The following is a 13372-nucleotide window of genomic DNA, read 5'->3' as shown; positions in this document are numbered from 1 at the left end:
CACTCTGAGCCACTTGATGTTCTTTGATAAAATAGTCAATAATGGGGAGTGCAGCCCAATGAATCATTGCTGTAAATTTAATGTGCTTTTCTTTAATCATTTACACAAATGGTTTGTTTTCCTTTCAACGCATATGTATCTACCTAAATCACACTTCTTGTTTAACTTCCTGTATACATGAATTCTCCATTAGACACAGTGAGCTGAACAGTCACTGATGATCAGTCAGCTGATAGAGCCAGAGGCGGATGCTATGTCCCCCTCTCACCCCCCAGCCCCCCCCCCCCCCCCAGGATCAGACAAAAACATAATAATAACTTATATAACGCTCCATATATGATGCTCCATATATAAAGCTATATAATGTAATGCTCCAAGGCCATGAGTGCCATCATTTGGTTAATATAAGTTAGGTAGAAAGTCAATGGGGGCTCAGGGAATATAGGAACTCCTCTGGAGTCAGTAATGTAGACATGTGATTCTAAATCTGCTTGTCTCCATGTGCATATCTTCATAAAGAAGATATATTCAATAAATTGTTGGCTGCAGATTGAAGGTCTGTCTCTGGCTGGGTTCGTGAATCTCCTCATTCACCGATGCCCCTGGCGTGAAGTTTCTCCCTACCGACAGGAGTCATACAAACACAGGTACTGCAAGAATCAAGGTGGCTACTAAGCTTTAGGAAGGTGCCCTTTGTAGTCAAGGCTAGGAGCTGAGAGGCAGTGTAACATAGAGGAGGACTCGTAACCGAAAGGTTGCTGGTTCGATTCCCTGCTGGGACACTGCTGCCGTACCCTTGGGCAAGGTACTTAACCCGCAATTGTCTCAGTAAAATATCCAGCCGAATAAATGGGTGACCTGTAACTACTGTAAGTTGCTCTGGATAGGAGCATCTGCTAAATGCCAATAATGTAATGTAGTTATCACTTTTCCTCTGCTATGAGATGAAAGAGTTTGTGAAATGAGCAATGAAGGTACACGGTACCAGGGCTTCTCGTCATATGTGATGTATAGCAACTTATTTGTGTGAAATTCGTGTCCAAAAAAGTATTTTAATGATGTTAGAATGCAATGCAGTATTTTCCTGTCTGGTAAAGACACAGCAGCGGTCAGTGTAAACTGTGCTTGCGACCAGCTACTTTTACAAGTCAGCACTGAGTCTGGGAGATGGAAGTTGGGCTGTGCAGGCCTTGCCCAATGAAAAGCCCCCGTCTCTGTTGATGTTTACGAGAATGTGTGAGTCACCACGGAAACTCTGAGACATTCCTTAAACTACAACCCCTAGAGACGTTCAGCTGTAATGTGGCAAAGTAATACCAAGAGGTATTGTTACACTGTACATGGAATGTGTAATTAACCCTGAACCAACCAGCATATTTTGCATACACTAACATTTTAAAGTTTAAAAAAAAAAAAAAAACTGAAACTTTTTTAATAATCATTATAAGATCAGAACATTTTGATTACAATTTCACTGAAATTAAATTTGTACTGTACCCAGAGGTTATATTTCATACACTATCATACAACACACCATTGTGATGTCACAATCTATGTAAACAGTGTTTTCGCTTCCTGGATTCCATGATGCAACCGTCCCTGAGAGATTTTCCCTGCTGATTTGTTACCTGATTTGACCTTGCAGTGATTTGCGTGTACCTTTGTGCTACCATGGTCTGGCATGTGGGGCCCCGCCTGAACAACAAATAGAGCAGAACCAACTGCGTAACACGCTGTACATTGCATGAGCCACTGCAAGCATGAAATGAGCATGTAGAGTGTTCATCAACAGGAATATCAGTCCTGTACGGACCTGCAACAAGAGAGAGTGAAGTGTGCGTGTTGCTTGATAAATCTGTGCTATTGGCAGCTGTAGGGGCGGGACAGTTCGACAGGAGTTTTGGGTTAAGCTGGTGGATACGAGGGCTTTGTGACCAAAGATGGAAATAAGAGGTTTTGTGCAAGCTCAGGGAGCCTTGTTTGAGTAAGATATGTTTTCAGCTGTCGGAAATATGCTGATCTCTGTAGAGAGGGGATCATCTGAAGTGGGCACAGTGAATTGAATGGGCATATCAGACGGACAGACATCAGTGAGTCGCTGCAGAATTTTGAGCACAATGTCACGCCTGAAAACAAAACCAGCAGACTGTGTGAGGGTCACGACAGTGTTGTGGTCAGTGTAGGTCAGACAGATAGTCTGTGCTGTGAGGTCACGGCCTGAAAGAGGAGTGAAGGGCGTGTCCTGTCAGAGCAGCATACACCATCACCCTGAGGGAACCCCGTTCGCAGAACTCACCTCGTCCCACCCAGAGAGAGCAGAGACATTAAAAATTATTCTAGGACAAGCTGAGAGTCAGAGGGTGTGACGTGATCTTCTAAATGGTAGATACAACGCAAACAGGGCCCGAGGGCTTGTCTGCAGCTCTCCCTATGAAGCCTCATTTACTGGGAATAGCGTCTGTGCTACAGGAGCATCCGTGGAGAGTCTGCACCAAAAACATTTTCTCTTAGACTGCAACTGAAATGCTGTTCATAAAAATGCAGGTCCTCTGTAAAATGCAACTAACCCCTGAGACAGTCATTTCTTAAGACAGGAGAGATTCATTCCGACCTGCATTCCAAACAGGAACAGTCACAGCAGAAAACCCTCAGCAGGCTAGCAGGTGTCCTTCAGCCAGTGTCAGCCACAGGGCTGACTCTCACCTTGGAATCCAGGTTCCAGGTTTACCCTTGTGATTCTGTCCCAACCTGCCATGCCAGCTAACAAACAACATTTCTGTAATGCCAGGAGGATATTACAGTCAGGAAGAGGCCTGTTGTCAGTTAACCTCTTACCAAATAAAATTTGTCTAACAAGTCTGGAGGATATCACGATGACCATGCAGAAGACACCAAGCCCATAATGATGGCAGCCACCAAAGAAAGCTGTAGCTGGAATGGCTCCATATATAGACTGTGCCTGGCTGCTTGTTGTCGTGGAGAGATGTTGACCGAGAGCACATCCAGCATGGACATCAAATCCAGAAAATAAAAAAAAAAAAAAAAAAAACATTTTGTTTTGGAGAAAACAGCAGTCTGTCCTTGAGCAGTCCTGTGATGGAAATGCTACGCAACTTCACTCTCTCTTTGTCTTTTAACTTTGTCTTTTAAGACTGCAACTCCTCTGCATGCTCCGGCATGCCTCCTCAGCACTGCAGTCTGAAAATCCGCCTCTAAAGGGAGACGTGCTCCTCCCTGGAGTGGGTTAAGACTGTGAGGAAGGGAGGAGACAGCGCATTGGGGGGGGTGGGACCTGGAGCTGAGCCTGACGGGTTATGGGTGAGGGCTGCCTCGGATATTAAAGAACCACACCTAGCAGACTGCTCATAGCTCGGGCCATTCTGTTCAGCATCTCAGCTCTTGTTCATCAAGGTAAGGTCTCTCCCAGATCCTCGCTCTCTGTCCCCGCGGTAACTCTGTCTCTGTCTCCGAGGACTGTGGGTGACTGCTTCTCTTACTGACCACGTCAGCCATGCTAGCACCCGAGTGGAAATTAAGTTCTTACAGTTCCACTCTGCACTGTTAAAGACACAGCGCCAAAAAAAAAAAAAACATATACAGTACATTTAGGTTTTTTCACAATGGTGCCTGCTTTTAAAATGTTGTATTCTTATAAGCCTTTCCTTGATTCTTTTTTTAAGATGATCAGCTGGCTTGGAGAAAAGCGTAACAATTTATAAGTTTCTCAGCAACTATTTTCTTTTCTGCTTAATATATGTATGTCATTTGTTCAAACAGTCAGCATTAGCTGATAATGCTATGCTGGAGACATTTCTACCCTCTGGCTGTCTGGACACAGTTTAAAATCTTCTGTATAATGGCTGATCGCTTGGCTACAAATTCCTCATAGAACGTCACAGAATAGTTTCTTCTGGGTGTGTCTATGAAAGAATTTCTTTGAAAGGTGTCCAGACTGTTTATCTAAGACTACACTGGCAACTGTTGTGCCTTCACGTAATCATTGCTTAGTAAAAGCCTGATGGTTATCTAAGTAAATAAGCAGCTAGATTATTATTCTTTGGGACTTTTTGTTGTTTCATTCTTTCATGTTGTTTTAAACAGATTTATAGCCAAGAGGAAAAAAATACTTACAAAGCCTCCCCAGAAATGCTGTGTTCTAGTTATGTGATAATTTGGTTGTAGCCATTTACACAAGTTTTACACAAGTATATATATAAAATTAAAGAATACATCCACACAAAAGCGGATTCTTTATGGAACCCTGATGGTGCATGATGCCTGATTTATAACATGGGCGTTTTATTTGTTCAGGGGATTTTGTCTTGTATGTTGGTTACAAGTTTGTTGGTTACTATAAACTCTGGGCTGTGCCATGCTAAAAAAAAAAAAAACTCTCCTGAGCTTAGGCTGCAGTGACGAGAGGAAGATGACTCATAAAAGTACATTAATAACAATGGCGTTGTATCCTCTTACTGCAGGGCTACACAACCTCAGTCCTGGGAACCCTGTTGAAAGGCAGTGTCTGGAAGGGTAATGGTCATGAGACAAAATGAGAACAATCTAAGGCAGGGGTTGGCAAGCCTGGCCTAGAATGAAAAAGATGGTTCTTTTTTCTGTCTGAGTGCTTCATCTCATAAGTGAATGAACAATGATAATACATTAGTGCAGGTGACCGTGAGCTTGAGGTACTCAGCATGTAACCATCCAGCATGAATCACCTGCATTAATTTAGCGTAACAACTGAATCATTAAGGCCTTGGATAGAACAAAAACCAGAAACATCTTTCATTCCAGGCCTGGCTTTCCTACCCCTGCCTTACTGTAATGACTTGTTCTGATCTCGTGACCACCACGCCCTCAGACACCCGGTTTCACTCTGATATAGAGAGTTCACAACATGTTGGGGCTCAGCTCACAAGAGGTAGCACTGGAACACTGTCCCAGCTATAATTCACAAACATACAGCCTTAGCAACTTGATTACACAATACAGGGACTTCCTGCATTGGGCAGCTATGAGAAAGAGAGATTCAAATTCAAATTCAAATTCAAATACAAATACACACAAGCTTTACTGGCATGACCGCACAGATGTGCAGTATTGCCAGAGCAATTTTCACATAAATATGCCATCAAAATGACAACCAAAAATATGCACGCACACATATACATATAAAGAAACACACATACATATGGTTATCTGCATTTATACAGTTACTGGGCAGATGCTTCCCACCTGTAGTCTCTCAGGGTGTGGCATTCAAATAGGTATCATGGTGCTAAACGTGCGGTGTTTTCCTCTCCCAGAACAATTTGTAATCTGTCTTCATCTTTCCGTTGCTTAAAGGCAGGGAGGTGTACTTCAAAATATGTAAAGTCTTTGTCTCTAATTGTTTGGAAATGATTACGGTGTAGGAGAAAGTGCATCTCTGTTTCTACCTCACCTGTGTCGCGGTGACCACATAGCCTCTCTTCGTTTGTTAGCCATGACTGTGTGTGTCTACCTTTTCAGTTACTAGGGTGTGGTCACAGAGCCTGTACTTGGTCAGGATCTGTCCCTGCTGTGTATCTCTGACAGCTAAAACATACTCTGCAAGTGTGTAATCTGTGTTTAGGCCCCGATAGCAATTAGCAAAGTTTATTTTTTGTATTGGTTTCATTATCCCTATGTTCTAGATATGATTTTTGTTTATTTTACTAAAATTTTATCGCTTTTTTTTTTTTTTGAAAATTTATTATCAATGGAAACTGGCCTAATTCTTCCCTGTATGTATTGGTTTGTGTTTTCCTTTGGTCTCTATAGGATGCTTGTCCCATTAAGTGTGGTCTTGTTGATTGAGTGGACTCCATACTTCACTCTCATATAATGCAACAGGCAGGATGACACTGTGAAATATTTTAGAACAGATTTTAACTGGAATGTCTTTTTATTTATTTTTTTCTTCATCGCATTGAAGGCTTGACAGGTTTTCTCTTTAAATGCATTCATTTCCTAACCAAAGTTCCCTGAAGCACTCATTTTTAGGCCAAGGTACTCATAACTAGGGTGTTTTCACCTTCTGCTGTGGGTGACAGCAGCACCAGATCATCTGCATAGAGATGAAATCTGACTTCCATGATGTTCAGAGTGATGCCAGAGTCTGTAGATTGTTCCAGCAGCACAGCTAACTGATAGATGTAAATGTTGAACAATGCTGGACTCAGACTGCAGCCCTGCCTCACCCAATGCCCTCGAGTGAAGAATAATGTCCTTCTTTGCCAGATTTTATTCCACTTTGGTTTTTCACATGTATAGAATTTATAACATCATAACCCTCACCCCCTACACCTATTTGGAGAATTTTGTAGTATAAGACTTCATGTCAGATAACCAGTCAAATACTTTCTTAATATGAGGAATTCAAATATTTATCCTTTTTTTGGTGAAAATGCTGATTAATTAGAGTGTGTAGGGTGTAAATATGATCAGTAGTCCAGTGATTTGGTAAAAAGCCAATCTAACTCTTACTCAAGACACTGTGTTTGGTAAGCAAGGCCTGTATTCGGGCATTGAGAATACACCAGAAATGCAGACTGCTGCTTACACAGATGAATCAGTAACTACTGGGCCCAAATCTATCTCCACTCTTGTATTCAAAATACTTTTTTCCGAATGTTGAAATTTTTATGGCTCACTCTTGGGTTTGTTTTGTGGACAGATTGTTTCATCTCTCCCAGAACTGTTTTAGTTGATGGAGTCCTCAATTTCAGAGAGTTTTGTTGTAATGTTCTAGTCTTATCTGTTTAATGGCTTTCTTACTTTCCATTAGCGTTTCACAGCATTTTGTTCTTAAATGAATTCTTTGTGGGTGATGGTGTTTTTCATTAGATAATTGTCTCAGTGTTTTCATTACACTTCTGTATTCTTCATCAAACCATTTTAGTTTTGTGCTTTCCAATTAGGTTTGGTGTTACCTTTGTAAAGCTTTGCTTTAGATGCTGCTTTATAGCAAATTTTATGAATTTATGAAACCGCTAATTTTACACCCATTGGGTTTGTCTGGAACTGTGTTAAGAGTAATGTGTTTATAAGGTTAGTAATCTCTGCAGATTGAATTGCATTGGCAGGTTCAACCACACTGTTAGCTCAGCTCATTAGTACTTTTGTTTTAGTTTGATTAACCTTCAGGGTTCTGTCTGTTTATTCAAGTTCTTTTTGAGAATACAATTATTTGGCAGTGATCTGATAGAGGTGTCTGTTAACCAACAGTGAATGCACTTATGGAGGAGAGGTCCATGTTAGTGATGACATAGATACTATGTATGATTCTCTGAGGAGCAAAAACTAATAAGTAGTACTAGAACAGATGTTTCAACCTTTCTTAAAGGTTCTTCTTCTTTGAGACATGGTTGCACTCCCCTCTTTTTATTTTATTTATTTTTTACAGGAAGGTTAAAATGTCGATGGTGTGTGAATTCCTGGGTCAGCTCACTATTAATCTGGGTGGGGTGAGTATCATGGGTTTGACTTTATTTAGACCACCAATAAATATGATGATAAACAAGAACACACACACACAGAGACAGACAGACAGACACACACACACACACCCTACCACATGCATGTAGACACATACACCCCAGGCATCCCCACTCCTGACTTCAGAACCCACACGCACACACATACACACTCACACACAGTGATCATTTAGCCAAACAATGGAGGTTTGTTACTTGATAGACTTATCTTGTAAAGACATTACCCTGTACAAAACCGTCTTTTAAGGAGAGGATATGTGTGCTTTCAGAAAGATGGTTATGATGTCAAATGGTCTGTGTGTTTAGTTTAGTACAGTGGAATTTTCTAAGGACAAGTAGGCCTATCTAGTGAAACAGCACATACAGTTATTGTTCAACATTCTGGCACCATATAAACTGTACTGCTATAACAGCTGATTTTGAGTCACCTTAAAATGAACTGCTCACCTCTCTGTGCCTGGTGTGATGTAAACATGGTGTTAGCGTAATGAAATGTTTTCAATCCACAGGACAGTGAACCCAAGAGCCCAACTGTGGTGCACTTTCAGGACTTTGACCCAGAAAAGGATGCTGCCAGAATTGAGACGGCTATCAAAACAAAGGGTAAGAACGTGTGACTACTATAGCTCCACAGATCCTCTACATACTCACTGGCCAATGATGACAGAGGGCATCATGGGAACACACATGCAGATTCAGAGCTATAGTGTTTTCATCACCTGAGCTGCTCTCTGCAGTTTGTGTGTGTGTGTTTACAGCCCCCTGGAAATGCTCACCATTGGCTGAGATCCCACTTAAAACGTAGCTTCAACAGCAGCACAATTGCTTGTACTATAGCAAAAAAAAAAAGAAGGTATGACTGAGAGTCAAAACATTAGCTCCAGCCCACGTTAGAGTAGAGCTGGATGGATTGAGCTGGGAGGAGTGAGTCATCTTCCTGCTTGTGTGCACTCAAACCACACTTGGTCTGTTTCCTGGCCAACACCCTTAGCAAGCCATAGCCACTGGCCTCAGCCACATTCACTGACTGCAGGCGCAACATGAGAACAGTGCGCTCAAAGCCAAAGTCAAGTTTGTTTTCCCATTTTAGCATTCTAGATCGTCACAGGACCTTGGATACTGAATATCTGCTGTGCGTTTTGTTTGTTATTGACCTTCAGCAGAAATGTACTGAGGTTATCCGAAGATTCTTTTTTTAATTTGAGCCAGGGCATTGGATATGTGTATGGCACTATTCAATTTAAATTGACTGAGCTTGTTATGATGTAGCCAGAGTAAATAAACAGAGGATATGATAAACAAAAGGATGATCTCACTGAAGGGCTGTTTGAGTCATTGAATCCCAAACCCACCTAACTCTCGATGTTTTTCACAGGAGTTGATGAGCAGACCATCATCGACATCCTGACCAAACGCAGCTACAACCAGAGGCGCGACATTGCCTTTGCCTACGAGAGGAGAGCAAAGAAGGTCAGAAAAAAGGGGATTAGTGATCCATCCTGCTTGTTAAAACAATGAACAGTGAATGATGTCCCTCTTCCTTGGACCAGAGGGAAGGTTGACTCTTAATTAGGTATCAATAAATTCCTTGAAGAACATCTGTTGTATATATACTTTTCCCACTTCAAGATGATTTGACATCACTCGAGGTGCATTAAAGAAAGCTGTCTGAACACTGGGGAACTGGTGAAAGACACACTGTAGTTTTCCACTAGTAGGAACAGCTGTAGCTAAAACAGCGGATTGTGTTTCCTCAGGATATGATCACTGCTCTGAGGGGGGCACTGTCTGGCTCCCTGGAGACTGTGATTCTGGGTCTGATGAAGAGCACAGCTCAGTATGATGCCTCTGAGATCAAGGCCTCCATGAAGGTGAGGGACACTGGGGCTTGCTGTACTCAACTGCTCTGTACGACAGGACCCACTTAGACTGTCACCAGATTGGCATCTCTGTGTGGGAGCGGCCTTTGAAGTCTGCAATCCCCTGTCTCTGAGACCATTCCTCAATAAGCAGACTGTATAGTGCTTGAGTCAGCTAAGGAGGTCCACCTACCTTTTCAGTTGGGATAGCCTTAGCAACAGCAGTAGCTATATTTCTAATCATTTTTTGATTCTTCCAATCCACCGAGATTCAGCATCAAACTAGTCAGATTATCTAACAAATCAGTAAAATAAAATGTTTTCTTTTCTAGACAAATTATTATGCACTAAAACTGAACAAAATTTTTAAAGTTAAAAGCAAAAAAAATGGGTACAAAGAGAAGATCACGCTTAACCTCTGCTGCCCTCTACTGGTATTCCACTGACAAAGCTTGTTTCAGAGGAACCTGTTGTGGATGCTCTGTAGTGATCCATGCACCTTTCTGAATTTTTATAAGTTTATTTTTGCAAAATTAGACCTACTAATCCTTGCAGCTTTGTCAAACAAACTCTTTTAAGGCAGAGTTTCACATCCTTCCATGTATCTCCACAGGGTTTGGGGACAGATGAAGAAACCCTGATTGAGATTCTCTGCTCTCGCAGCAATGCAGAACTGGTGGAGATTAAACGGGTCTACAAAGAGCGTGAGTCCAGACAATTTTTTTCATACTGGATTCAGGCTTCAGCGTGATGATGACAGCATGCCTTCAGACATGCATATGCCATTCTGACAGTGTTTGGTGTCTTTGAAAACTCTTACCCCTGCAGTGTTCAAGAAAGACCTGGAGAAAGATGTGGCAGGTGACACATCTGGGAACTTCGCAAAGCTGTTGCTGGCCCTTGTGCAGGTGGGTGCCATAGCCTCTTACCGTGGCTTTTTACAGCCAAAGGACAAACTGGAAGATGTGAATCCCTGGGCTTTTGGACACTGGTGCTATTGTCTCCCTTCTGTCTCCCAACAGACAAAGAGAAATGAACCCAGCAGTGTCGTTGACTACGAAAAGATTGATGAGGACGCCAGAGTACGTCAAAGGCTTTTGCTGTTATTGTGTCTGTGACTGGGAAGGTTGATTTGCATATTTCACTGACAGTATGTAGATCCCTGTCAAAAACACTCATGATATGTTATATACTTTGTGTGCCTTTATCCACAACTGTTTTATCCATCTCCCTCTGCATTTAAAGATTAGACTATGCTAATGGCCCTGTGATAGACTGTTGTCCCTACCAGAACCTAGAACCCCATGAGACACCTAGAACCTCATGAGACAGCCTAGAACCTCATGAGACACCTAGAACCCCATGAGACACCTAGAACCTCATGAGACACCTACACAGCTCCCATCATCATTAGCTTGGTTAATACTCTTATCCACAGTAACATACACACGTTACATTTGATATGGCTTCGTTTTTTGCTCAGTAGAGGAACTACAGTGACCCACCCAGGATCCAAACCTGAAAGCTTTGGGTTTCTGTATTCACTTCCCTAACCAACCACCATGCCACACCATTGGATGTAGTCTGCCCCTTCTCTAGCTTCCATAATGTTTCCCTCTCTCCCTCTGCTCTGCAGGCCCTATTTGAGGCAGGCGTGAAAAGACAGGGAACCGATGTGGCCACCTGGATCTCCATCATGACAGAGAGGAGCGTCCCCCACCTGCAGAAAGGTACCATTAAGCAGGAGGCAGTCAGTGCTTCCTTCTTCCCTTCCTCTGTTAGACCTGTCTAGGAGGTTCCAACTACTAGAAGGAAGCTCTCGTCCTATCTACATTGCTGTATTAGCACTGGATGCTTTTAGTAGTTATAGCTGTAGTGCCCTCTTAATATATCAACATGGCTAATTCATGAAGAATGATGAGACATAATACAGAAAATAGGATGCTAATGGTGAAAACTAAATCATATGAAATGCATTGGTGTTAGCAACATAAGAACACATTTGCGATTTTTTTTTCCTTAGTTCATTCCCCACCTGGCATTCTGCACACAAGTATAGGTATCCATTTTCAGTAACTCAACATTCCAGCTTTGAATAGGCACTCAAGCTTGACAGGGATGTTGCAGAATGGCAGCTGGATATTTACACACCAGAGGTTTATGGCCATTTGGTGATGGTTTATTGAAAGATTAATTAAATGTGTTTTTTTGCGGCTAGTGTTTGACAGGTACAAGAGTTACAGCCCCTACGACATGCAGGAGAGCATCCGCAAGGAGGTCAAGGGAGATCTGGAGACTTCCTTCCTGACTCTGGGTATTGAATTTTTTTTATCTTACATTTTTTATTTCAACAATCTGACTTTGTTTAATACCGTGCCTTCATAAGGGCATTGTCACTCCTCACTTGACAAAATTAAAACTGCAAAAAAGTATTAGACATGCTTTTACTAAACAAGAAACTTTGAAAAATTCAAAATACAATAAACATTTATTTATCACACATCCTCACTGAGGCACTTGGGACAGAACACTTGGGACCTTATTACTTTGGATAATACACAGTTTGCATGATTGTTTGAGTATGTGCGCATATGTGAAACCATGCATATGCATATGATCCGGTGTTTGCATTTGCATAATTGTGTGTGAGTGTACATGTGTACACATGCAAGTGTATGTGTGTGTGTATATGCTTGTGTGTGTGTGTGTGTGTGTGTGTGTGTGTGTGTGTGTGTGTTTGTGTGTGTGTGTGCACATATATGCACATGTGTTTGAGCACATATGTTCTCATATGCGTGTCAATGCTTATGCACACACACACACACGTAGGCTTGTGTATGTCATGTGTGTGTTTGTGTGTGTTTGTATATGTAAATACATGCATTTGTGTGTATGTTCAGACATATGCATGTTTGTATGCGTGTATATTTTTGTATGACTGTAAGTTCACACACATGCATGTTTGTATGTATGCTTGTATGTTCATATGTTTGTATGTGTGTGTACGTTTGTGCTGGTCCCCTGGTGGTGGAATCAGCTTCGCAAGAAGCAGGTCAAGACAGCAGAATAACTGCTTATCTTCCTATGCAGACTAAAGACCCCTATCTTCAGACTGCATCTTAGTTCCATCTCTACCCCACTCCATAATACCTGCTACTTGTGTTGTTTGCTGTTCATTTTACATTTAGTATCACAATGTGTTAGGGATACTGTGACCTAGTGACTGTGACGTACGTGTGTACTTGGTTTCCCTTAGTTTCTAGGCTGTCTATTTTCAGGTTCACGCAAGTATTGCTTGAATGGTATTGTACTCGCACTTACTAGTCTGGGAGTGTTCTTAGCCTGATCTGACACTGTTGTTCATTCGGCTTGAATGGATACACTTCTGTCCTCCTGAGCTGGAAGTCTCTCTCGATAAGAGCGTCTACTAAAATGAATGTAACGTAATGAATGTAACACAATGTAATGCAATGTAGCATATGTGTGCATATTCATATGTGTGTGCATCAGCGTGTGAAGCACAGTAGTCCTGGTTGTCTGCACCCTCTCTGAGTCTCAGCTCTCTGCTTCCTATTCTATAGCGATTGGCACAGTGAGGTGACTGTAAAGGCCCAGGGGCACTCTGCTTTCCTCAGCTCCCATTTGTACTCTGCTAGCAGTTGATTCATTTCTTATTAAACATAATTGCAAGCTGTTTTGAGAAAAACAACATTTGATTTCAAGGGATGCCCCTAAGAGACAGTGGATCTGTGCCTAAGAACCCCAGGCAGCCCCCTAACCAGGAACACTTTATAAAGGACAAGTGGAACTGCCAAAGAAAATACACGCACCAAAATGCAGGTTGTTTAAATGTACCTCTCTCTCTCTCTCTCTCTCTCTCTCTCTCCCCTCACAGTTCAATGCTTTGAAAACAAGCAGCTGTACTTCGCAAACAGACTCAACGATGCAATGAAGGTGATTTAAAACTTTATAACGTATCAGATGTTTGCATGATGA

At 41.9% G+C, this 13372-nt stretch overlaps 1 protein-coding gene across 1 annotated transcript in view; it reads left to right on the top strand.

Moving 5' to 3' along the window:
- The first annotated feature begins 3320 nt into the window (after positions 1–3320).
- LOC118782107 (annexin A2-like) overlaps positions 3321–13372 on the top strand; it is an 11675-nt gene continuing 1623 nt past the window's right edge. Inside the window, exons 1-11 of the mRNA XM_036535362.1 lie at positions 3321–3411; positions 7427–7487; positions 8027–8120; positions 8893–8987; positions 9275–9388; positions 9990–10080; positions 10205–10284; positions 10399–10458; positions 11013–11106; positions 11595–11690; positions 13272–13330. Of these exons, the coding sequence (XP_036391255.1) occupies positions 7437–7487; positions 8027–8120; positions 8893–8987; positions 9275–9388; positions 9990–10080; positions 10205–10284; positions 10399–10458; positions 11013–11106; positions 11595–11690; positions 13272–13330 (834 nt within the window). The 5' untranslated portion in view covers positions 3321–3411; positions 7427–7436. The remainder of the gene's footprint in view (positions 3412–7426; positions 7488–8026; positions 8121–8892; positions 8988–9274; positions 9389–9989; positions 10081–10204; positions 10285–10398; positions 10459–11012; positions 11107–11594; positions 11691–13271; positions 13331–13372) is intronic.

This window comes from Megalops cyprinoides, chromosome 8, assembly GCF_013368585.1.
Source record: "Megalops cyprinoides isolate fMegCyp1 chromosome 8, fMegCyp1.pri, whole genome shotgun sequence".
NCBI classification, from domain to species: domain Eukaryota; kingdom Metazoa; phylum Chordata; class Actinopteri; order Elopiformes; family Megalopidae; genus Megalops; species Megalops cyprinoides.
Note: the sequence above shows the minus strand (reverse complement) of the source record. Positions and strands in the feature narration are given on the sequence as shown.